Source organism: Meleagris gallopavo, chromosome 8 (assembly GCF_000146605.3).
Source record: "Meleagris gallopavo isolate NT-WF06-2002-E0010 breed Aviagen turkey brand Nicholas breeding stock chromosome 8, Turkey_5.1, whole genome shotgun sequence".
Taxonomy (NCBI): Eukaryota; Metazoa; Chordata; class Aves; order Galliformes; family Phasianidae; genus Meleagris; species Meleagris gallopavo.
Window position 1 is genome coordinate 12,520,896 of NC_015018.2, and position 26,121 is coordinate 12,547,016.

General features: G+C 35.5%; 1 protein-coding gene across 2 annotated transcripts in view; it reads left to right on the forward strand.

Moving 5' to 3' along the window:
• The window catches only part of POLR3A (RNA polymerase III subunit A), a 33,632-nt gene that overhangs the window by 458 nt on the left and 7,053 nt on the right, over positions 1 to 26,121 (forward strand). Inside the window, exons 2-28 of one of the 2 annotated variants that reach the window (XM_010714342.3) lie at positions 23 to 158; positions 1,146 to 1,283; positions 1,862 to 2,033; positions 2,859 to 3,013; positions 3,950 to 4,189; positions 5,079 to 5,241; positions 5,419 to 5,555; positions 6,049 to 6,152; positions 6,874 to 7,015; positions 7,500 to 7,640; positions 8,594 to 8,663; positions 9,606 to 9,733; positions 10,406 to 10,544; positions 11,088 to 11,252; positions 11,536 to 11,708; positions 12,838 to 12,949; positions 13,620 to 13,738; positions 15,031 to 15,168; positions 16,107 to 16,277; positions 16,992 to 17,105; positions 18,269 to 18,304; positions 21,588 to 21,674; positions 21,761 to 21,843; positions 23,984 to 24,154; positions 24,733 to 24,826; positions 24,929 to 25,021; positions 25,512 to 25,676. In XM_010714342.3, the coding sequence (XP_010712644.1) occupies positions 23 to 158; positions 1,146 to 1,283; positions 1,862 to 2,033; positions 2,859 to 3,013; positions 3,950 to 4,189; positions 5,079 to 5,241; positions 5,419 to 5,555; positions 6,049 to 6,152; positions 6,874 to 7,015; positions 7,500 to 7,640; positions 8,594 to 8,663; positions 9,606 to 9,733; positions 10,406 to 10,544; positions 11,088 to 11,252; positions 11,536 to 11,708; positions 12,838 to 12,949; positions 13,620 to 13,738; positions 15,031 to 15,168; positions 16,107 to 16,277; positions 16,992 to 17,105; positions 18,269 to 18,304; positions 21,588 to 21,674; positions 21,761 to 21,843; positions 23,984 to 24,154; positions 24,733 to 24,826; positions 24,929 to 25,021; positions 25,512 to 25,676 (3,586 nt within the window). The remainder of the gene's footprint in view (positions 1 to 22; positions 159 to 1,145; positions 1,284 to 1,861; positions 2,034 to 2,858; positions 3,014 to 3,949; positions 4,190 to 5,078; positions 5,242 to 5,418; positions 5,556 to 6,048; positions 6,153 to 6,873; positions 7,016 to 7,499; positions 7,641 to 8,593; positions 8,664 to 9,605; positions 9,734 to 10,405; positions 10,545 to 11,087; positions 11,253 to 11,535; positions 11,709 to 12,837; positions 12,950 to 13,619; positions 13,739 to 15,030; positions 15,169 to 16,106; positions 16,278 to 16,991; positions 17,106 to 18,268; positions 18,305 to 21,587; positions 21,675 to 21,760; positions 21,844 to 23,983; positions 24,155 to 24,732; positions 24,827 to 24,928; positions 25,022 to 25,511; positions 25,677 to 26,121) is intronic. The other variant, XM_010714343.3, reaches the window with a different exon arrangement.

A 26,121-nucleotide genomic window follows, 5' to 3' on the forward strand; every position in this document is an offset into this window, starting at 1 on the left:
TGTGTGAACTCTCGCTTCCCAGAAGCCACATCTGCTTCGGGATGAAATCCCCAGAGGAGATGCGGCAGCAGGCCCACATCCAGGTGGTCAGCAAGAACCTGTACAGCCAGGACAACCACCATGCCCCGCTGCAGTACGGTGTGCTCGACCACCGCATGGTGAGGAGCCTCAGTTTCCTACAACGTCCCTTTTGGGGAATGGCATGAAGTAGTTACAAATGAGATATCTGAAGTTTACTATTCAAAATATTTGCAAATGTATTTCTACTTCCACAACATAGGCTGTTAGTTGCAGTGGGATCTGCAACTTGGCAATTTGGATGGCTCAGTAAAGCACTCTTGGGAGTTAGCAGACGAGATTTCTCTGCCCAATTCTTAGAGACCCAGAGACATTCATCCACAAAACATGGAGCTGAGGTCCGTGGGCTGCAGATCAGTTGCCACAGCTGCATGGTTCAGTGTCTGCTGTTAAGAGGCGCTGTGTGGAAAACTTTTCTCCCCCTCTACTCTGCTCCAGTGGGACCACATCTGGAATACTGTGTCCTGTTCTGGGCTCCCTAGTTAAAGAAAGATAGGGAACTTCTTGGGAGAGTCCAACAGGAAGCCACAGAAATGTTGAGGGTCCTGGAGCATTTCCCTCCTGAGGAAAGGCTGAGATACATGGGACTGTTCAGCCTGGAAGAGAAGGCTGAGAAGGGATCTAATCAATATGCAGCAGTAGGATAAGGGGCAATGAGAACAAACTGCAACACAGGAAGTTGCATGTAAATATGTAAAATAAATTCTTTACTGTAAGAGTGACAGTGCCCTGAAACAAGCTGCTCAGAGAGGTTGTTGAGTCTCCTTCTCTGGAGATATTCAGTATCTGGCAGGACTGCTGCCTACTAGACTTGCTGTAGAGAATTTGCTTTAGCAGGGAGTTGGACTCACTGATCTCCAGAACTCCCTTCCAACCCCTGTGATTCTATGATATGTATTTCATGAAGTGCCACTGACATGCTTCTGTTACTGGGAAAAAAAAAAGAGTGAGGGCTGTTGGTCTGCTATCAAGATAGTTGCCTAGCCTAAGGACTGTTCTGTCTTTTACATATTTAGCTCATTACAGCTAAAGCTTTATTCTGTGTATGTGTTCCCTTCCTTTCAAAGGGAACAAGTGAAAAAGATCGTCCCTGTGAAACCTGTGGAAAAAACCTGGCTGACTGTTTGGGACACTATGGGTACATTGACTTGGAACTGCCGTGTTTTCATGTTGGATACTTCAAAGCTGTGATTGGCATCTTGCAGGTAAACTTAATTTTTATTTGCCATCAATATCTAGGCTGGTAAAAGGAAATGATGGAAGAGAAATGAGATACTGAGGCGATACAAGAGGTACTGCTTGAAAAACAGTGGTTCAGAGGACAAATGTAAGATTGTGTTAAATATTTTATGCAATTTGTGTTTTTTAATAGGTATGTTTAAGTATCAATTCTAGTAATGTAAATGCATTAATATTATTCTTTGTGATCCAAACAGATTAGAATCAAAATGTAGAATCATTAATCTGATATCTTTCTCTAGTTGTTTGAAGTAAATGTGTACGACATAACTTGCCTTTTAGACCATTCTAGTGAATCACAGCTCTGTTTGCTTCGTATGTTTTTTTAAGTCTTGCAAAACTTAGACAAGGATTTTTTTTCTGTATTTTTTTCCCATGAACTTGTTTTTTTGTTGTTGTTGTTGTTATATAAATTCATCTTTCATCCAAGCCTACAGTATTTTGTTAAAAAATCCTGTTTGCTAGTGAAGAGCTCAGGTTGTGGTAGAGGTTACAACTCTGCATGTTTGTGTTAAACGACTGTGCTTACGTGTTCACATTAAAGATGATCTGCAAAACCTGTTGCCGTATCATGCTGTCAGTAGAAGAAAAAAAACAGTTTTTGGATTATTTGAAGCGGCCAGGCCTTACATATCTTCAGAAGAGAGGGCTGAAAAAGAAGGTGTCTGAAAAGTGCCGGAAGAAAAACACTTGTCCTTACTGTGGTGCCTTTAATGGTGAGCACTGACATTAACAATTTTTCATAATTCTTTACTGCGATGGTTTTTATCCTTGTTCTTTCCACAGTTAATGGATATTTTCTTTGTCTACTCTTAAGAAACAGGTTGTTGCATTCTTTATACCAAACAAAGTCTTATTGACATTTCACGTATGCGGAAGTAGACATTGAGCGAGTAACTTATTTTTTATGCATCTCTTCATTACAATGACCAATACTTAATACTTGAATAAGGTGTGTATTGAAAATGTTAAGTCATGGCCTGAAGCAGTGATTGAACACCTGGTGGGAAGGCAGGGCCAACCCAGGGGAACTCAGGTGCATGCAATGCAGCTAAGTGACCGAAAGGGGTGGAGCCAGGATCCATACCTTCCCACACTTCATTTAAGGATTGGCAGCAGTGGTTTGTTTCTCTGGAATTCTTTGTGTATCTGAGGCCTTTTGAAGATGAGTAGCATCTTTTCTTTGTTTTAGTGCCTACAGCTGTTGTATTTGAGCAAGTCCTTGCTGCAGTCTGGGATCTTGCTGTTCTACTGTCTTTGCTGTGTTTTCTATCATGCTACAGGGGCCAAAAAAAATAAAGTCCTGTTTAACCATTTGTTTAAAATGTGGCAAGCTGTTGTTGATGACTGGTACCTTATCTTGGAAGCATTTGTAGACTGTAATTCTGATTTTCATTTTTCATAATCCTGTTAAACTGTTCTTCATAGTGTTAGATATGCTTGCCATTTTCTGGGACGGTGACTTGATTTTGAAGCAATTCTTTATGTTTTTCTGTTGTTGTTAAGTTTTTCTTTAAAACAACAACAACATTTTCTTGCAGGAACTGTGAAGAAGTGTGGTTTGCTGAAAATAATACACGAAAAGTACAAAACCAATAAAAAAGTTGTAGATCCGATAGTATCTACTTTCCTGCAGTCCTTTGAAACTGCCATAGAACATAACAAAGAAGTAGAGCCCTTACTGGGAAGAGCTCAGGTGAGCTTTGTTATTACTTCAACTTTTTGCTCATTTTTGTGCATAATAATATAAAAATAAAGCTTTTGAAGGGTTTTCAATGTAGCAGTTTTTTGTGGACCAGTATTTTTAAATACTGAGACACATGAAGAATGTTTACTGTATTGTGACCATTACTTTGTTTCTTAGTGTCTTCTGGTATGTAGTTTTCTGCCTGTAAGTGAGGGGATTGTTCTTCATATGTGAGAATTCAAGAAGCTTAAAAAAAAAAAAAGAGGGGGAGAGGGGGCAGGACATGTAGATTCACTGTAGTCTGAGTTGATTGTAATATGTAGAAATTCGTTTTCTTCAGAAGAATGTAATAATGATGAGAGAGGAGGCTTAATCAGCTCTTATTGTTTCATACAGCTTTGCATTGTATGAAACGATGCAGTTTGTTCTGCATTGTTGTTCACAGTTGTTTCTGTTCTTGGTGAGCTGGGAAGGTATCAGGGTAGATATATGCACAGCAAAAGTAATGAGCATCTGGAGTTTTTCATACTGCAGAAGTAGGTGTACTAGAAGAGAAATGAAAGGCGTTTCTTGTCTTATTTTTTTTTAAAGAAAAACTAGAAAGTACTGTAGTTCATGTCAATTTCTGCTAATTAAGTAAGGAAAGTATTTTAAGTTTGTTGTAATGCCTTTATTACATTGCTTTAAGAAGTAACTATGAAATACTGCTAAAAATGACATAATGCTGATGAACAAAGGCAACAAAAATAGCAAGTATAAGAAACTATAAAGGTTGGTTCAGAATTAATAAACTAAAACTTAGCTTTATGTGTGTTGATAGTGGTTTTCTATTTGTCCTTTTTAAATACTGATTGTTCAACGATTGAGTAGACGAAGGGAGGAAGGAAGAGTTGCAAATTGTTACATGATGGCTCGATTTTTACCATTCTCTGTTGGATTTTGTAGGAAAACTTGAATCCTTTAGTAGTATTGAACCTCTTTAAAAGAATCCCAGCAGAAGATATCCCTCTGCTTCTAATGAACCCAGAAGCAGGTAAGCCTTCAGATTTGATTCTCACAAGGCTTCTAGTGCCTCCGCTGTGTATCAGACCCTCTGTTGTGAGTGACTTGAAGTCTGGCACCAACGAAGATGACTTGACAATGAAACTGACAGAGATCATTTTCCTCAATGATGTAATAAAAAAGGTGAGTCATCCTTCAAGCTCTCTGAGACTGTTACTTTCAAAATGTTTATTACTGACTATAGCAAGCAGTTTTATATGCTGCTCCCAGTCCTGCAAACAGTCTGTGCTGTACCACTGGTGTTTGGAATTCTATTGAAAGACATCAAGTTACTTCAGGTAGAGCTTGCTTTCTGGCTGCTTGTGTTATACGACCTGCTAAAAATGTACTGGAGACATGGGACAAGACTTTTCATCTTGGTTTTGGCCTGTGAATTCATTTTTTGTTTGATTGTAGGTTTTTTTTCTGCCCCCTTCTCATTATTGTAACATTTTTTTTGAATGGTTGCGTACAGTGTAAACATATTTATTGTCTTTTGTGTAAACCTTTCTAGTTCCTAACCTTTTTCTATTCTATCTGTTATTAAGAAATCAGCTTTCAGTTAGTGCATTTATCAAGCTGAATAGGAATATATCTGACAGTTTACCATTTGTTTATAGGAACTGTTCTACCAGACCAACTTTTTTCAAGATTTTCAAAACTGATCTTTTGTCAGAAAGACAACACTAAGTTAGCAAACTTCCCGTGATTGAAGAATGATTTAAGTACTTGATTGTTTTCTTGGTTGTGAAATTATATTATCTTCAGCAGATTGGAAAAATATACAATTTAAAGGAATTCATAGTTATTGTTTTTGTCAGCTTTTGACAAATGCACAATTTCTTTGTTGTTTTTGTGGAAAGACTTATACTCTAGCAATAGAAAGTTGCCTTGCCTTTTTCATTCTAATGAGTGTGAAGTTTTTTGATGTTATTTTCCGAAAAAGAGTTGTGCTCATTGTCAGAATTAAAACTCTTTACTAGTTTAATTTGTTGCTTTGTTTATTTTCTGAAATGGATGACTTTTTTTTTAGCACAGGATATCAGGAGCCAAAACACAGATGATTATGGAAGATTGGGACTTCCTTCAATTGCAGTGTGCCCTTTACATCAACAGTGAGCTTTCTGGAATTCCTCTGAACATGGCACCTAAAAAATGGACCAGAGGCTTTGTCCAGAGACTTAAGGGAAAGCAAGGTTTGTCTAGGAAGTTGGTTTTAATTAAGTTAAAACTATTTTCTATTCCAAAGCATCTCTTTGTTAGCATTGTGTTGTGCTACTGATATGTACCTTGAAAGGTATTCTAATGTGTTATCATAACAGGCAGCATTTTGAAATTAACTTTCTCTAAAGGAGTTCTTGTTTGTTTGTTAGGTCGGTTTAGGGGGAATCTGTCTGGAAAGCGAGTGGATTTCTCTGGCAGAACGGTTATTTCCCCTGATCCTAACTTAAGAATAGATGAAGTAGCAGTGCCTATTCATGTTGCTAAAATACTGACTTTTCCTGAAAAGGTAGGTAGCGCAGAGCCAAAACTTTTCTCTGCCTTTTTGTGTTTTTTTTTGGGGGGTTGTTTTGTTGTTAGTTTCTTTAATCGTATATAAGTGTAGTTGTTACTTACACTGTTCTTTTAAAACAGAATAAATGTGTTATTTATCTGCTCAGCATGTGATTTGACTGCTGCTGGTAAACAAAACTTGTACTATCGGATGTATACAAGTACTGCGGAAGCATGTGGTGTAAGGAGTGACAGACCAGGATAGAATGGTTTACCTTGATGTCTTCAGACTTTAAATATAGCTTCATATTTTCATTGATTTATCTGTTTAATAAGTGATTGTTTTATTTCTAAATTTCTTTCCCAGACTTTTCATGTATTTTCACCATTGCTGTGCTCTAAATTTTTCTCTCCTTACTTCACAGCTGAAGGCTGTGAGGGTAATTATCATTTGAGCTGAAAATTTGCAAATGTTTCATTTGTTCCTGTTTGAAATGTTTATGCAATAGGTGAACAAAGCAAATATTAATTTTATGAGGAAACTTGTCCGCAATGGTCCCGATGTTCATCCTGGAGCCAACTTCATTCAGCAAAGGCACACTCAGATGAAAAGGTACCGTGTTTATCTGTAATTATTCACTTTTCATCTTTGCTCATGAGCTTGTTCTTACTGCTGTTCTTTTGTATCTAAAGAGAGTGGCATCATTTTTTCTCTAGCATCTTTCATAAAGGACAGTAGCAAGAAAACAATTATATGAAGAGGACTTATGCATAACCTCTTCAGGTTTAGAGTGTGTGTGTGTGTGTGTATGTAGTGAATATATACTTAAAATTCGCATATTAATGATAGTGAACTGCAATTAGATTACTTTAGGGCAGTCTCTATTTGGTATTGAGGCCAAGATACCATAGGTAGTATAGAAACTTGAATGAGATGAATGCTTTACTGAGAGGTGGTAAGTGGAAGGAGACAATATTGGTCACTTTGTGCTGTCTGTTTTCACCCAAGGGCTATCAGTTTATGGATACTAAAAAGTAATTGTATGAGAATGAAATTCCCTGTTCTCCCTGATACATCTGAAATAATTGGTTTGTCTTTGTAGGCTTTCTTAGTTTTTGTGGTAATAACTGTCGTTTTTACTAATATCACAACTTTGTTACTTAAAATAGCAACTGATCTAATATTTAGTGATGCAGTCCCTACATTTTGTGATCTAGTCACTGCAGTACAAATACTCCAACATTTAATGAAGAAGCTTGCATTGTGTACACAGTATTTATTACAAGTTCTGTTTGTCTGTTTTTTATGATGCATTGTTGTGTGGTGTTATAAGATTTTTGAAATATGGAAACCGAGAAAAGATGGCACAGGAGCTGAAATTTGGTGATATCGTGGAACGGCATCTTATAGATGGTGATATTGTCCTGTTCAACCGACAGCCCTCTCTCCATAAGCTGAGCATTATGGCTCACATTGTGAGTGCACAGTCTCTAACAGTAAGATGGAAGTACATCGTGTGATTGTTAAGAGGCCTTCATTTGCAGCTGTTTATCTCTTGCATGTACAGAAATAGCTTCTTTTCTAACTGTGCAGTTGTGCTTTTCTGTGTGGGAATTGATGTGTGTAATTGGACAGTATGCTGCCAGACAGTTTTTTTTAATAGCTCTATTTGACTTCAGAATCTGTTTTTGAGTAAGCATTTCATTATTGTAGAGTTCTTGTAGCCTATACAAAGCATTCTGTGTAAATACTTCATAATAGAAGTTAGATGTATTTGTGTAACCAATAATGTGTTCAGTTTCTGTTGTTTCATGGCTGTGATGAGTCCTACAGTCAGAAATTTTGATGCATATCTGTAATAAACAGAATGTATAATGCCTACGAAGAAGCACTTGAGCTTAGTTTTTCATCTCTCAACATGCTTCGCTGCATGCAAAGCACTTTTTTCTCTGTTTGCAGGCTAGAGTAAAACCCCATAGGACATTCAGATTTAATGAATGTGTCTGTACACCATACAATGCAGACTTCGATGGTGATGAGATGAACCTTCACCTTCCTCAGACAGAAGAAGCAAAAGCAGAAGCACTTGTTTTAATGGGGGTATGTATGTAGCTCATGTACTGGGACTTTGCTAATGATGGCCATGCCTTGTAATACCTCTCCTACATGTGAGATCCAAAATCATCATCAGGTTCAGTGAGTATGGATAGTATGCAGCTGTGAAACTCCTTAGAAGCAAAAAGGAAAAGGGAATTGAGAATAAATCAGGGCTGTTAGTTTGACAGTAGACTGGATGATAGTCTAACACATGTGCATTTAGCATTCCTGGCAAATTCTGGATTTTTGAATAAGTACATGTTGTCAACATGTTTCTGCTTGACTACTATTATCAGTTGCTGCCAAAATAGTGTTTGTGCTGAGCTAATAGTTACTGGAGAAGACAGATGAGTAGGTTTTTATTTAGGAGGGGGAAAAAATGGAGAAAAAAAAATGGTAAGTAGAGGAATATGGTAGTTGTAGTGCCTTATCTCTAGCATGAAAGTAGAGTCAGTAGCACTAATTTGAGGATTTTCCAGTACATTGGTCCTCTCGGGTGACTACTCTTGTGCGAAGATAGCTGTTGTTTGCAGCATGTACTGACTTTCTGAGGTGAATTGGGAGCTTAAAAAAAGTAAGCTTAACTATTAAAACAAACAAAAAAAAACCAAAACATAATCTAGGTTTCTGTTGTCCTGTGAATAGTTCAGGTAAATCTAAGGCAGCCAGGTACTGAATAGATGGGATTATGGAGATGACTAACTGGAGCAGGGAATACTATGAGTGGGAGCTCCGCATCCTAAACTCAAAATTTGTTTGCTGTATTTGTTTGAGGAAAAGCAGTATTTCAGTTTGTTTGTGATACATGTTAAATCATAGTTTTTAATGTTTAGTGCATGGAAGTGATGTATTTTAAAAATATTTGAGTGAAGTGGATACATGTGTCAGTACCTAAATCTACCTAAATGGAATATCAGTGTTTTGCAGTGTGTAACTTTTAATTTTATATCATATAGACTAAAGCAAACTTGGTAACACCAAGGAATGGGGAACCCCTAATTGCTGCTATTCAAGATTTCTTAACAGGTATGTACTTAATCTTATTTTAGAGCTGTGTAATATAAGAATTCTTTGAGAATCTTTTTGTAATAATTTTTCTATACTAACTTAAAATTTGGCTTTTACAAGTAAAAGTGACTGTATGAGAGTAAGGCTATTTTTTTTTAGTCTGAAATAGAATGTTCTTCAGATACCTTCTGATACTGTCAACTTGAGTTGGTGCCATTTTTAGTAGCTTTTTATGGTTTCTGGTCTTTTCATTGTCAAAAGTGAATGCTTGGTATCTTCACATGTGTTATGTAGTGTAAATTAATTATGATTATGGTAGATGAGTTAAATCTATTAGCCTAAAATGAGTTTTAACCTACAGTAAGTATCTTCAGTTTGCATTATTTCTTCAAGAGAAGTAATGAATATATGAGAGAAAGTGTGCAAAGTCAGTGTTGAAGTTTTTTTTCTACTTATGATATAGTGTATGAAAAAGAATAGATAGTAGTAAAGGGAGAATTGTGATGAAGAGGGGTTTGGCTTCTTCTCCCAGACAGCAAACAGGACCTGAGGAAATGGCCACAAGTTGTGCCAGGGGAGGTTCAGATGAGACATAAGGAAAAATTTCTCTCAGAGAGTGGTCAGGCACTGGAATGGCCTGCACAGGGAGGTGGTGGAGTGGCCATCTGTGGCAGTGTTCAAGAGGCATCTGGATGAAGAGCTATGAGATGTGGTTTAGTAGCTTGTGGTAGCAATGGTGATGGGAGGTTGGTTGGACAAGATGATCATGTTGGTCCTTTCCAACTGTGATTCTATGATTCTGTGTTTCTATGAAATCTGAATATGATAGAATTAATTTCATCTGGAAAGCTGTGTAAAACCATTGTTACTTTGTGCTGTACATAGTTACTTAGTATCAGAATGAGGTCATTAATACTGAATATGCAGTAACCTCTGAATGTAATCACTTCTACATTTCAGGTGCCTATCTTCTTACACTAAAAGATACCTTTTTTGATCGAGCAAAAGCCTGTCAAATCATTGCTTCTATTCTGGTTGGCAAGGATGAAAAAATTAAAGTTCGTCTTCCTCCCCCAGCAATTCTGAAGGTGTGTCACACTGTTATTTAATATTAAAAACACTTCCTCTGTATGTTCTTTACCAATGATGATGATTTTGGCGAAGAGACCATTCTTATGTTTTCTGCTGTTTGTTTTGTGTTAGATACTGTAAGGAATAAAGTGCATTCATTTTATGAATTTATATGAATCTTTTTAACAAGGAGCAGTTTTTCTTTGACTGCTTTTGCTATTCAAAATGAGAAAACAGCTTTTTTTCTTAGCAGTGATGGATTTGCTTATGTTTAACTACAAGTGAGTGAAGTACATAATTACATAAATCTTTAATTTCTTATAGCTTCAGGTGGCATTACATAAATAAGTAACTTATAAATGATACCTAGCTTGTGAAATGAAATTGATGTAGCATCAAATTTTTTTTTCTTTTCTAATCAGGGAAATGTGACAATGAGAGGGAGCAATAGAACATGTCTCAGTAAATGGATGCACATACCCTTACATAAAGAACAGACACTTAGGAATCTGCATGTATATGTATATATTGTTTCTCTATTCAAAGGAATAGCATTATGTAGCTTTCTATTTAGTATGGAAAGATTAAGAATTAAAAACAGAATTTTACAATTAAGCTCTTACTTGCTGCTTCTAGTACTTGTATCATAAAATCTCTAACCCTAATTCCTGTCATCTTATTTTCCTAAGCCTGTAACACTCTGGACAGGAAAGCAGGTTTTCAGCCTCATTCTCAAACCCAGTGATGACTGTCCTGTAAAAGCCAATCTGCGAACCAAGGGCAAACAGTATTGTGGCAAAGGGGAAGATCTGTGTTACAATGATTCTTGTGAGTGACACTTCTAAAGCTGTGTTTTGGAAGCTTACAATAACATTGTAGATGTTCAAATTCAGACTGCTGTTGGATGTCTTTCAGAGGTGAACTGAGTGTGAGAATCTTTGAATAAAGAGAACTGTTGCTTGGTTTCTGAGATTTTTTTTGGCTGTAATTAATAATAAATTGACTGTAGTTTACTGTCCATGATTGAGGACTTTATTTCCAGATGGGTAAGATGAAAAGCTTGATTTCTTTAAAGAATTAAGTGTTTAGTGCTTTTATTTTATTTTTAAACAAAAAATAATTAAGATTTGTGAGAAACATTGTGAATAAAATAGATACACTTGCATTCTGAGGTGGAAGGAAAATACGTAAGTGTTCAGTTTTGTAGGTAAGATCAGTTTGTAGACTGTTCCTTCTTAAATACTCATTCATATACTTATATATATACTTATACATATTCTTTTCTTGAACAGAACTTTTATTTGAAGAACTGCTCTTTTATTTAAAGAGTTTGAATCGTGCTTTACAATTATTTTTGCTTTCTATTTCTAGATGTCACAATTCAGAATAGTGAGTTAATGAGTGGCAGTATGGACAAAGGAACCCTAGGTTCTGGATCAAAGAATAATATCTTCTACATTTTGCTGAGAGACTGGGGACAAGTGGAAGCTGCAGATGCCATGTCAAGGCTAGCCAGACTTGCTCCTGTCTATCTTTGTAAGTTTCCTTGTAAAACAATATCTTAAAGCAGAAATCCAGAACAGTCAAGCAAAATTTTTGCTTCAAATACAATGTATCCTGTTCAAAACAAAACAGGAAAAAAAAAGACAGTCATTAAACTGTCAAGTAGTGAAACAGTTAGTGTATTTACGAAGTGCTTATGTCTGTCACATGGTGGGAGGAAATAACAAAGTTCCAAATGACAAAATTTCCTGATTTTCATTTCTATTTTTTATGTATGAGGTTGAGCTAGCATTATAATCTTATTATTTTATGACAGCTAATCGTGGCTTTTCAATTGGAATTGGTGACGTTACCCCAGGGCAAGGCCTGTTAAAAGCTAAGTATGAGCTGCTGCATGCTGGCTATAAGAAATGTGATGAATACATTGAAGCACTGAACACCGGCAAGCTACAGCAGCAGCCTGGTTGTACTGCAGAAGAGACACTAGAGGTAAGCATTTTAGATTAAGTCAATACGTATTTAGAAAAGAAATTTCATGAATGTATTCACAGAATCTGTGAAGCTAAACGTTGTCTCCTGATGCTTAAAAGTATGAGTAAGTGTGGTCTGTCTGTGCTTGACTTTTGTTGTCTGAATATCTAATCCTTTAGATGCATATAGCCACCTAAATGTTAAAACGTTAGCTAGATGCTTAATAACCAGGATCCTTCCACCCCGCTCGAAGTATTGAGGTGACATTAGAATAAGAATGAAAACAAGATTAATTGCATTTACCAATATTTACTGAACTAATGGACAACAGTAACAACAATTAATCTAGTCCAAGAAACAAAACTCTTTTAATTAGACTTCTGTCTACAAGCAGTATTTTTTCTTATATCCTATTAGAGTAGCTGTTAAGTGGACTTCAGTTACACTTTTTTCTTTTTACTTTTTTTCTGTTTAAAAGAAAAAAAAAAATTAAGATCAGTTAACATTATCCAAAAGCTTAGGGACAGGATCTTAATGATATCTGCTGAAGAATACTATGTTAATTACATTTAATAGTTTTATACATCTGTTCTCTTGGCTATCCATGTATTTTCTTTGTTAGTAGGAGAAAGGGGTGTAGGGGAGGAAGTGTAAGAGGAAAAAACAAAGACAGGAAAACCCACCCGTGAAGTACTTCCACATTTGTCTAGTTACAGTTTGCCTGAAAGAAGTCTTCCCATGTTTTATGCTTTTCCTCTTCTCAGAGACCCTGTTTTTTTATATATTTAGTTTATAAAAAATCAGATACTAACATTGTACATTGTGAGAGCATTCCAAAATTACTGCTTTACAGTAATCTTTCACATAGTACAGCTTAGCTTAGTTCAGTACTTGGTTTAACTAGCTTAAGAGGTTGTAATGTCCCCAGATACTGCTGCATTAACCCAAAAAAGAATTACTTGGCTGCAAACTGGAAAGTTACACGAGTTATAAGTTGCAACTTCATCAAAACAAATTCCAGGCTTATTTCTCTTAATTCTATTTTTAATACTTACTGCTGAAAGTACTGCTGGGAAGTGGTAGTATATCGTTTGTGTATGGCTTTTTTTTTTTTTTTACTAATACCAAATCTGTTTTTGGATTTCAGGCCTTAATACTTAAAGAACTTTCTGTTATCAGAGATCATGCTGGCAGTGCCTGTCTCAGAGAACTGGACAAGAGCAACAGTCCACTTATTATGGCTCTTTGTGGTTCTAAAGGTAGGGATAGCTGAGTTCCAGAATTAGTCTGCTAATTCCATCTCAGTTAGAATTACTTCTTCTGTCATAATAGCTTATTTTATGCAGGCAGTTGTGCAATTACTAAATTCACATCCTGCAAATTTGAAGTGACTTCATTTCAGTCACTTTCGATTTCAGTAATTGCTAGTTGGCTCTCATTAACTGAAAATGAGCTGGTGAACTATTTATTGTCTTTAATTTTTTTGTACTAGTTAAAAAGCATCCTACTAGAACTTGTTCTTAAGACTTTTGTTGTACCTCCCACTTGAAGAATCTCTGTCACATGGAAAAATTAGCCAGAAATGATTCCTTGAGAATTAGAAGTAGCAAAAAGCCATTTTCACTGCAAAAAAAGCTTTTTCATTCTCTGAGGTTTATGTTGTTGTAGAAATCATGGTGAACACTTAACCCTTCTTTTAAAATAAATGCTGAAATATGCTTATTGGAGAAACTGTGATTCAGGATACTAAGGCTACGATCATGGCTTTTATAAACTAGAATCCATATCCAACAGGATAGTATTGAGCTATAATGAGTGTCCATGGCTCTGAGAAAATACAGAATTGTTAGCTGTCTTCAAATAAATGAAGGCAGCTCTGTCAGGGTGTTAATATTACTCATTTGTAAGATTTTTTTCCTTCCTTTTTAGGCTCCTTCATTAATATATCCCAGATGATTGCATGTGTAGGTCAACAGGCTATCAGTGGGTCCAGAGTTCCTGATGGATTTGAGAATAGGTCTTTGCCTCACTTTGAGAAGCATTCTAAGGTAATTCTGTATGTTAAAACACTGTAAAGAAAAGTGAAACAAATCAACTTAGAACACTTTAAGAAAGGTGCATAGTAAAGAAACAGGAACACATACAGTTAATGTAAAATGTTTTGAATGTAATGTGGAGCTTAGAATTAGTATTGTGAATTGTTGTGGGACACTTCATTAGCCTAAATATTTACAGCTAGAACTTTTTCCATGCTGTTTCCCATGGTAGAATTCTAATTTAGTAATTTAAAGTAAGTTTGTGTTTTTGTTTCTAAAATTTATTTGCTAATTTGTCTTGCTGTCTCTCACTGTACTGAGAGTTTTCAGTACACCTTTTGAGTGTATTATCAGTCAGTGAAATGTCAGAAAAATCGTTCTGGGGTATGTTTTTTTTCTTTCTGTACTAGGATATATATCATTGGATGCTTTGTACATAGAGCAATGAGGAGTCATGCACTTGTTAATGCAAATCAATGAGAATTGTGGTTTATTGGTTTGTTTTTCCTTAAATGCTCGTCTGAAGTTTAATGATCACCAGAGAAATTTCTTTACACCAGTCATCAATCTTGTTAACAGATTTAACTCAAGTGTGAGATAATAACCATGACACTTAAATCTGTTACTAAAGTCCAAATTTCAATTTATGAATTCTGCAATGTAAGATCTTACATATTCTGAGTAAATTCAAGAAGGAAAAATCTTCTTTGGTTACGTAAGGATGAAAAATTCAAGTTTCAACTCTGGCTTTTTTTTTATTGATTTAGAAAGCATTTCCTATTATGTAGTGGCATATGGTAGTCTTCAAACTTGAACCTTTTTGTAACTTATACATGATTCTGTGTCGTCACGGAGACAGCTTGGTGTTTTTTTGACTTCATAATGCCTGCATAAAGTTCATTGTCAAGAACTATTCTCAGTCATCATAGGAAAGCATTCACAAGAATTAGTTATGTACATATTTCCATATTTTTTCTGGATTCCTTGGTCTTTAGCATGAATGTTTGTATAATCCTTTCAATTATCTTATTAAGTGAAGTTGACTTGTTAGAAGTTGGTGTAATGTTTGCAAGAGTGGCTAGAGGCATGGCTGGACTTAAAAGTGAGTTAAAATCTGGTTTGGTAGTTTGGAGAAACTAGGTGAGGATACTGAAACCTGTGTCAGATTTAAAATACATTACGTTTCAGAGCTAAACACAACTGAGACAAATTGTTCAATGCTTGTATATCACCTATCTTTATTTTTCGTTATATATGTGAAGAATGTTAATTGTATTTCAACTTCTTTCCACTCTTTCCGGTAGCTTCCAGCAGCAAAAGGCTTTGTTGCTAACAGCTTCTATTCTGGGTTGACTCCCACTGAATTTTTTTTTCACACTATGGCTGGTCGAGAAGGCCTGGTTGACACTGCTGTAAAAACAGCTGAAACTGGATATATGCAGGTAACTGTCATTGGATTAGGAGCTTCATCAGTTTTTCCAAATGAGGCTATTAACTTTATGCTTGATGGGACAGGGGGCAGTGCGTGTGTTTCGTTTAGTTTTTATTATTGTATGTTTTTAATGTAAGAATAGTTTATATTGGGAAGTAGATTTTGATCTGCTCTCTGGTAGGTGTGAGGCTTGTGAGAGACGTCAAGCAATAGTGCAGTAATATGCTTGTGTTAAGCTGTTTTCTTTTGAATGTAGGTGATAAAAAGCCCTCATTCTAGCATTGAGGACTGCTTTCAAGGCGCTTTAATTTTTGTGCGGATATAACATAGATTTGAGCTGAATGCCTTTTCAGGTTTGATATTTTGATGAGAAACAGAAAAAGCATCTACAAGATGTCTGGATGATATAAATATGTCTAACCCTTTCTTTTAGTATCTGTGCTCTTTAGGTGGCAGCCTGTAGAGACTTGGATTTGCCAGAAAATGAATCTATGTGGGAGACAATAGCTAGCTAACACTGATGGAAGAATGGCAACTACTGGCTTTGGATGGATGAGCTAATTGTTTTTCGTCAGTGAAAGCAATTGTTGTCTGATTTTGTTGCTGTATGCAAAATTAATATCACTTGAGAAACAAACCTGAGTACAAGAATACAAAAGAATACAAGACTTGAGATTTTTTTTTGTCATGAATAACCACAAATAGTCTTTATTGCAATCTGGCATTCAGGAATTCTGTTGTTTAGAAAACAATAACAAAATTGTATTGTGGCCTGAAATACAATGTCTCTCACATTATAGGGAAGGTCTAGGGAACGTGTGACTTAAAATAGTCTTTTGTGCCTGCTCTGTCAAATGTACTTCCTGACTACATTTTCTATAATTTTTATGGTCCCAACCAATAAAACAATCACATTTTATCTTCCCTGCATCTTTTTTTTTCTCTCAGAGGCGGCTGGTAAAATCCCTTGAAGATCTCTGTTCACAGTATGATTTGACAGTCAGAAGTTCTACTGGTGACATTATTCAGTTTATTTATGGAGGAGATGGCTTGGATCCTGCAGCAATGGAAGGGAAGGATGAACCACTGGAATTTAAGCGAGTTCTAGACAATATCAGAGTAAGGATTAGTGACATTTTGTTCCAAGTGAAAAGACTATGATGCATGTGGGAAGGAGAGAAATTTTGCAGAGCGTTGTTTCAATTAAAGAATTTAAATCACTTTTTTGGCAGTCCTGATATCAGAGCCTGTCTGCTAAGACTTACAGATACCTTTCACATTAGGTATTTCACAACTGGAACTTAAGTGTATGAGCAGTGAAAATTTGCATACACAGGTGTATGTAACACTACATGGTAGCAAAGTTACTACTGATTCAGTCAGATGTTATGTTGGATTTAAATTACACAAAGCAGTTTTTATTTAATTCAAGACGTTTTAGTGCTAAAGTTTTGCTTAGATCATCCTAGCATTTTGCTAAATAACTCTTGAAATATTGTGATTTTTGAAAACAATATTGTTTATTTTTGGTTTTGCTTTCTTTTTCCCAACATGCATAAAACCTTTTGCTGAAATTACTGTCCAGGTTTCTGTAATCTGAGCGTTGACAGAATAAGTTTGTCAACTTATTCTGTCAAGAATTAGAAATCTGGATGTGTACAGCTTCAGATTTATTTGAACACAAATGTATATGGACTGTCTTTTCACAATCATCAAACATTATTGAGTTTAAAAAAAATACTTAAGTACACTATTAATCATTTGCATATATCTCTATTCTTTGTCTCTATATTGAAATTTTATTTTCATGTTTATAATTTTTTTCCTCTTAAGGCTGTATATCCATGCCGAAGTGAACCAGCCCTTAGTAAAAATGAATTAGTGTTAACGTCTGAATCGATCATGAAGAAGAATGAATTTCTTTGCTGCCGAGACAGCTTTCTGCAGGTAATACCATTATGTCACTTTCTTATTATACTGTTAGTAACCTTACCTTATAATTCAAGGAAATTAAATAAAATGTTTTTATTGATCTGTAGAAGCAATGGTTGAATTTGTTGCATTAGTAACAGGGATAGTAGTTAGCTCAGTAATATATTTCTGTACATTTTAGAGGTGGGGAAGTAGGACAAGTTGTTCTTCCTATGGTGCATGTTCACACCACAGTGATGTAAGTTAGTGATTTTTTGGGTATAAGTTATTGCTTTCGTTAGAGTTATGTAGCTGGAATTTCTGCTTATAGCACAACGGTACAGTTATGTGCTTTCTCTGGAGTGTCAGAAATTAAATAATCCTCACTGATTTCATTAGAAACTATTATTTAATCTGTTTCGTGTGTGTTCTGATATTATTGACCTTCTGAAGAGCTGCTTTTAGGCATTTGCTTGTTTTCCTCCAGTAAACTATATTATTAAACTTTTTTTATGTTGCTTTCCTTACGAACTAACCCAGCTAAAAAAACTTCAGCCATATGAAACACTTCACTCAATATGGCTTTATCTTTTGAGAAATATTAGCATATCTTTCAAGTGTGAGGAAATGTTCACATGACTGCTTGTGCTTGGAATTGTTAAAAAAAAAAAAGCATTGAGTATTGGAGTATTTGGGAGAGTATCCTACTTGAGACTACTTTAGGAGACAGATTAAAAACAGCAGAAATAAGCTGACCATGGATATGTAAAATCTTGATTAATCTTATGATTTTTGGCAGTGTCAGCGACATGTATTTAGTAACCTAGTTTTGAAGGGTTTGTTTTTAATAGATCAGAGTACTTTAGAGCTCTAAGGTAGCAAAACCGGTGAGTAATCTGATGTGCATTGCTGGAGCAGAGCAGAAAAATCATTTTGTATCTATAGTTGAAATACACTGTGAATCTCAACTGCACCAATATCAGGGGAAAAAATGAAATATGCCAGCGTTCATAGACAAAGCTGGTTTTTTTGAGGTGTTACTCATTTTTAATCATATCAGTAAAAGTTAACTATATTTATCCTTTTGAAGTGTTACATTTACATAGCATTAATGATAATGAGCTTCATTTTTGATTTTTAAGTTTCAAATACTGTTACTTTTTCTTATTTCTTTTCCTTTTTTCTGTTCAACCTTGAAGACATTAACTGAAACAGGTTATGAAAAATATAATGAGGTAATTGTAGCATGTGTGTGCACTGTGTGAGCATTAATGTTAGTGCTTTTAGCTACAGATGTGTATATAGTGCTAAAATAACTGATTAGCATATATACAGTACTGCTCGTTAAATTCTAATCTAGGTATCCATCGAAGTAATTTAACCAAGTCCTTTTTTTAATTTTGAAAACAATGACATGAATTCATCACTGCAGTAAGTTCCTTAGTAATCTGAGGATTTGAGAAAGCTTTCTTTTGCTACCTAACTTTCCTTTCTAGAATTCATTCTTTCGACTTGCATTAATGTTAACATGGGGTTTCTTATTTCTTCTCTTCCTCTCCTTTCTCTTCTGTTTTACGAGGAGGTTATCATAATGGGCTTAACCACTCTAGTCGAGAAGGCAGGATATGTAAATGACCTGTTTCAAGCAGACTGTGCTCATTCAGCTTGCACTGTTTTCTCACTAGAGGGAGATCAGCTAATGGAGAAAGTGCGTTGTTGGCTTGATCAACTTTCAGTATGCCTTAACATTTGATTACAGATGTAAGATGATTACAATAAATATAGCAGTAGGAAAACTTTCTTCATATGGAAATGAGGAAACTTTGATTTTTTTTTGGTCAAGAAAATTATTTTCCTATTCTCTGGAGATGACAAAAGATAAACACTGGGAGGTGTGGTACAAATACAGAGAAGACCTAGATAGTGGAACATGTAGAGCTTACCTCTGGATTGACTAGATTTGAATGGCTTCCTGCTGAATCACTTTGTATTTCAGTGGGCTTCCTAACTGAGAATTCCTATATCAGCTGTGGTTAACATACATAAATACTCCTATTAAGTTAGTGTTGAGAAAAATGATTTAAATAGCTGAGTGACCAGGCTTTGTAGACTGCTATTTTAATTAAGTGTTGGCTATTATAGAAACTTACTGAGTTAATTTAATGCCTTTTTATTAAACGTGTCGTGACTAAAAGACTTGATAGGTTTGGACTGTGTGAAAAAGATGACTTGGGAGCTGTATTATGTCAGTTTATGGAGCATCATGTTCCGAATGGTAATTCCATAAACAGGGACAGACTTGAAAGAGATCATCTACCTCTTCTTTTTATCTGTAGCCTGAACTAACCCATAGATGAAATAAACTATTAAGAGATCATGGAAAGCTGAGGGTCATAGGTCACTTTTCTCTATTACTTCCACATGAATAAAATGTTTTGATAATGAAGAGTTTTATCTTAATTCTTACCATTCTTTCTTTGTTCCTAGTACATGAAAGTAAAAGGTACTGAAATAAATTATTTATAATGTAGAATTGTATATAGAACATAATGGTTTATAATGCTAGAACTTGAATATATGTATTTTACTACTTAGGGACTGTAAAAGAATAAAAGTTGGCAATAAAATTGTCCACAATGCCATTTGCTGCCCTGTACTGCTTTGGTGTTGTGTATTTTCCTGTTGCAGACTTTCTCCATATGACCACATGACTAATTCTTCAGTCAGTATGATAGCCTCTCTTGAATTCTTGTGGTTGTTGCTATTATTGTCCCAGTCCCTCAGTTTTCAGAGAGTAAATAAAAAGATAAGAGCTTATCCTGTGGTGTTCTAGAGGGAGAAGTTAATATCATATTTTGTCATTTTCCCTTCCCACCCTTCCACAAATGAAGTGTATTTCAAGGTGGAATTACTTTTAAAGCATCTCTTGTATTTTTTTTCTACTGATAAAGAGTTACCAGCTTCTCTAAGTCCCGCAGTACTCTTTTAGTCATCCAATGAGAAGATTAATCTTTCTAGTGCTGCTTTATTACTTGAAACTTAAAAAATAATAAAATTTGTCAATTTTATTCAAAGATCTAATGATCAAAACTATTCAGAATAGCACAGTATTTCATTTGTGAGTTATGATTACTTAGTGCAGGGCAAAAGGGGCAGAAATGTATGAATGTAACCTGTTTCATCCAAATGAGAAACAACATAAAGCATCCATTTCAGCAACACACTTCTGTTGTCAGTTCCTTCATTTGATCTTAGATCTAATAGTCACAGGACATAATGAACTGTTTGCAAGTACTTGGAATGTCAGTAACAATATTCTATTGTGAGAATCTGAGGATTCTGTTAGGTTGTAAAAGAAGTATTTTGATAGTGATCTATGAATGGAATAATAAAAAAACGGCAGTTACTCAAATATTTACTTAACTTTGCAAGTTATTTTCAGTGCCCAGCTGCTGCAGGAGTTAGGAGTCCAACAGTGACTGAAAAGGTGATACTACATGATCATTCTGGTGGGCGGACAGGATTGTTAGGGCTAAAGGGGTTGAAAATAGACTCTAAAAATAAAACTTTTTGCTCTTCTGTAGAGGCTTGCTTACACTTATCATTGTTAAAGTGGATGGAAAGAATTTCCTCTTGATTTTTAATTTTTTTCATTTGTTTTAGTTTTCATTAGCTGTTATGGTAATGACTTGCCCTGAGTCCACTTTAATGAAAAAGTTCTATCATGAATCTCTTGTTTCATATCTATATCCTAAGCATAATACCTGAATGTTCCATAGAAGTGTTGGATGTTTTTGTAACAGTACTATTTCAGTTGGCATTTCAATCAAGACTATCACAAGTATCTTTGGGTAAACCTAATAAGAAAGTGACTGGTTTATGTATTAATCCATACTAAATGCTCTTGTTTGCAAAGCACCTCAGCAGTATAGAAAAATCATTTAAAGTAAGCAATATAGACTGACATATTTCTATCAGTTTTAAGGGGTTATTTTTTTGTATTTGACTTTTTCTGATTCAATCTCTTTCACCCCAGATAAACTATGAACAGTTTTCATCAGGAATCCTTTACATACTTCTCTTATTGCAGTCTTTCAATTTTGATTTATTTTGAATACTGAGAAATGAGTGAAGATGATTTTGTCAGTGGAGTGAGAAAATAAAATTTTTGAGGGAGGGGTTCTTCTTTTATATGACACTTTTGACTGGAGAAGAGTTTCAGTGAGTAGTGAGGAGGAAGAAAGAACTGACCACTGTCAAATCTCTTCATTTTCAGTATGTGCTCAGGAAGGATGCTTTTATTCAGTGTGGACCATACTCCTCTGTGTTGCTACTAATTCACAAAAGTGAATTTGATTTGCTGAATTTTAGTGTTAGTTTAGTTTTAATGTTTCTCTTTGTATTGTGCAGTTAATATATTGTTGTAAACATTTCATCTGGATCCCTAAGCAAGTAATCGCTGAAGATTTCAGTATAAAGAATGAATCTTTCCTTACTTTTGTTTCCATGTAATTTCAGGAAATAAAAAAATTCATCAAAGGTGTTTCTGAGAAGATAAAAAAAACTAGGGACAAGTATGGTATCAATGACAATGGCACGACAGAGGTAAATAGTTTCAGTTGGTTATTTATGTTGTTAATTTAAGTCTTCATAAGCTTTTTCTTTTTTCAACTGCTCTATTCTCTTTATAGCCACGGGTTTTATATCAGTTGGATAGGATTACTCCAACGCAACTAGAGAAGTTTCTCGAGACCTGTAGGGACAAATACATGAGGTAAATGTTTGGCTTATTTTATCTCTATTTATATAACCAGCTTAGTATTTTTGCTTTCTTTACCATCTAGGAGTAACTCAAATGCTAAAAACAACATCTTGCTATTTTACTCCATGGATTCTGTTGTAACTGCAACACAAATAAGTAGTTGACCTCAATGACCTCAACAAAAATTGGAAGACCAAAGTAGGGTGTGAATAAAAAGAAAGCAGAGTTGAGTCTTGTGAGACAGTTCTTGAGATTTGACTGATACAGTTTTCATCTTTCTGCTGTTGATTCTTAATCAGATTTTGTTAGATGACTCTCCATTACTTGTTTATTTCACTTTAACACTGCAGGAAGATAGTTTGTATTTTATATTATGTTTCTTCTTACATCAGGAGATTTGACCATAAAATCTAGCTGCTTGTATTCAGGCATATTTCTTTTGAGATAATAGGAGTCATACCGCTGTAGCAGAGAAGCTACAAAAATAATAGGGGGCATGAAGCATCTCCCTCACGATGAAAGGCTGAGAGACCGGGGATTGTTCAGCCTAGAGAAGAGAGGACTGAGAGGGGATCTTGTCAACACTTCTAAATATCTAAAGGATGAGTGTCAATTGGCTGGGGTGGGTGCTTCTTCAGTGGTGCCAAGCGACAGGGCAAGGAGCACTGAGCACAGACAGGAACGCAAGGTTCTTCTGCACATGAGAAGAAACTTACTTTGAGGATGATAGAGCACTGGAACAGCCTGCCCAGAGAGGTGGTGGGGTCTCCCTCTCTGGTGATAACCAAAACTGCCAGGATACTTTCCTGTGCAAACTACTGAGCTTCAAACGGGAGAGGTTGGACTTTATGGATTTCCAGAGGTCCCTTCCAATCACTTTGATTCTGGGATATCTGCAGAGGCACGGTTTTCTTTTATAGCTAATTACAAGTTATGTCCACAGATCCTGTTTTGATAGCAGATTCTCATAAAAGCCAAAAGCAGTGTGTTCAGAGTGGGAGAAGATATCATGTAATACCCAGCATTTTTACATCCACTGGTATAGATGTTCTCTTCCTCCTCTGATTGCAAGAGACTGTTGCCTCCAAAGGCTCTGTGAGAATAGATGAATGTCTGTTTCACTCCATAACGGTGTTAATGGTTTCTCTTGATCTAAGCTGTCCATGGAGAGCTATGTCACATTTTGTACTAATGTGTTCTCAAATCTGTTATGGACTGTTTAGAAGCTTTTTTATTCTTTATCATAGTAAAGTAGTAGTAAGAGATGCGAACATCTGCAATATCCATGAGTTATTTACTTAAAGGTCTCCAGTCTCCTGAGATTTGCTCACTGGTATACAGTTGTTGGTGGCATCTATTTTGTTTGATTTTGTTCTAATTGGATTACTCACATAATCTGAAGATATTTGTCTTGTGTTGTTAAACATGAAGAGCTAGTAACATCACATACTTTGTGAGCTTAAGAATATTAATTGCAGGGTCTGAAGAAAATCATAGGAGGAATGTAAACCATTTTGAGATTGCGTGGTGTACTGTAGTCAGCTTCATTTTCTGTCTTGTAGGGACAACCAGTAGTTCAAGTACATACATTTTAGAAGGGAACAAATATGGGATGCTCCCATTAAATGTGGAAGTTGAGGGGGAAGTCATCAGTTTAAGTTTTATTCTTAAGGTGAAAGTAAGGAGGCATTAATGTCTGGATTTTGCTCTAACTAGAAGTAGTCTTCCTAGTAACTTATTGAAGACTTAATAAAGATCTCTCCTGCTTAAAAATATAAAGGGGAATTTTGAAAATATTGGTAGGGGAGTTCCCTGAATGGGGAATCTAGAATTGCTGTCTGATAGTTTTGGGGATGAGAAGACAAGCATTTTATTTTCTATTCCAGATGTTATTGTGAGGCTGTGGCATGTCTATATGGTAAGGCATCCTCTTGCCTTGAATTAGATCATTGCCTTTGTGCATTAGTTACCTTTTAATCTCTCCTATTGCTTTTTTATTTAAAAGCAAAGCAAGCAACCCCCCCAAAAAAAGAACCTCACAAGTAATAAAATCCTGTTAAATCTACCAGAATAGTCTCTATCTTTGCTTGTGTAGGATAACCTTGAGTTCCATGTTTCTTGTGTTTTATGAGACTCTTTCTTTCTTTGTCAGGGCACAGATGGAGCCTGGTTCTGCAGTAGGAGCTCTTTGTGCACAGAGCATTGGTGAGCCTGGCACACAGATGACTCTGAAGACTTTCCATTTTGCTGGGGTAGCTTCAATGAACATTACTTTGGGTGTGCCAAGAATCAAGGAAATTATTAATGCTTCAAAAGCAATTAGGTGCCAACATTTACTTGTTTATTTTTAATTCCTTAAGTGAAATCTGATGGAAAAACATAGTGATAGTATTTTCCTATTGTCAGTAACATACTAGGCAATACTGAATCCATACAATACCCAAATAAGAAGAATCTAATATCTTTGCAAATAAGTGATGATTTTAAGCCAGAAAATAGAACAGTTTTGTGGTGGTTTTGCTTTTTGTTTTGAAAATTAAATGAGACAATTTTTTTACTCAAGTTTAGTACTCTGTTGGTATCTGTCATATTGTGAAGCTTTCTAGTGATAGTTAAAGCTACCCGCATATCTTTGAAGTTATTCTTTAAGTAATACCAGTGTAATGTAGGCCATCAAAATAGTAACTGTTATGTTGTTACAATCTCTTGCGTATTTGCTTAATTTTTACCAACCTGAAATACATGAATATTCCTTAAATGTGTCTGGGAAGACTCAAAGTCTTTCAGTGTTCTTAAATGCCACTCTTAGACTTCATGAAGTGAGCTGTAATTCGTGTTGCCATCTCTAATCTAGTTTAGTAATTTTCCACCCCTGTTTTCTTGTGTGTTTATTCTTTGTAGCACACCTATTATAACAGCACAGTTGGACAAAGATGATGATCCTGATTTTGCCCGCCTGGTTAAAGGAAGAATTGAGAAGACTTTGTTAGGAGAGGTGGGAAAAACAGTGTTATTGGTAATGTCTTAAATATAAATATCAGTCAATTACAATAAAGCATTTTAACCATCCTTATATGCTAACTATTATATCTTCAAGATATCAGAATATATTGAAGAAGTGTTTCTTCCAGATGATTGTTTCATCCTTGTGAAGCTGTCTTTGGAGCGCATTAGACTACTGAGATTAGAGGTGGGTTTTTCAGCTCTTAATCAGAACATGGTTTTGGAAGGCTCCAGAGGGTGTCCTAATCCTTACACAGAAATTAAAATGAAATAAAAAAAATGAAAAGTCTATGAAAGGGGAAATAGAAAGTGATCAAAGGATGTTCTGTGGCTGTATTACATCTATATCTTTTACCTTTTTTTTTTACTAATGAAGTGGATAATTTTCTATGTATTTGGAAATGAGAATGTAAATTAATTTCTTGGTGTCGTTCTCAGTGCAAGAATATTAATTTTTTTCTGTCTATTGGGAACATACAGGCCTGTATGTACCTTCAGCATAGGTTGGTGTATCATGTAACTTAAGAGTAATTTTATGGGCTTTTTTGTTTTGCTTTTTTGCATTCCATTTCTTGACTTTTCTGTTGGGAGGGCAGAAATATTGTCTACTGCATGTCTTTGAGCAGATTTATATACGTTGAGATATTCAGATGTTTGCTGACTGATTCTTGTCACAGGTGAATGCAGAGACTGTGCGCTACTCAATTTGCATATCTAAACTCAGAGTGAAGCCTGGAGATGTTGCTGTCCATGGAGAAGCAGTCGTATGTGTGACGCCTCGTGAAAATAGCAAGAGTTCAATGTATTATGTATTGCAGTCCCTGAAAGAAGAACTACCAAAGGTTAAAACCAAGGCTTTGTTTTGTGTTCTTGTGGGATATATTCAAATTATTATTGCTGAATATTTTGGTGGGAAGCTGAAATAGTTGGTTTTGATATTGACAGTATTGAAGATAATCTGAGTTCAGAACTTTTGATTTTGATGCTACTGCTTTACCACTAAAACTAAGATTCTGTTAGTAATCTTTATAAGTAAAATTGTAGCCTTGGTATTTTCATTACAGCTGGTGTTTTTGCAGTTTTATGAAGAGGCTGGCCACTTTGACTTTTAATAATACTGGTAATTTACTTACTATTGGCAGAATGTTCTTTTGGTTGTGTAGATCTACCATTCAGAGAGACGGGGTCTGTATGTGTGAGGATTTGTGATGGCATAAAATAGAAAATACAGGTAGTGTGTAAGGTTACTGGTACAGTATGAATGTCATATTTCAGTAATGTAGATAA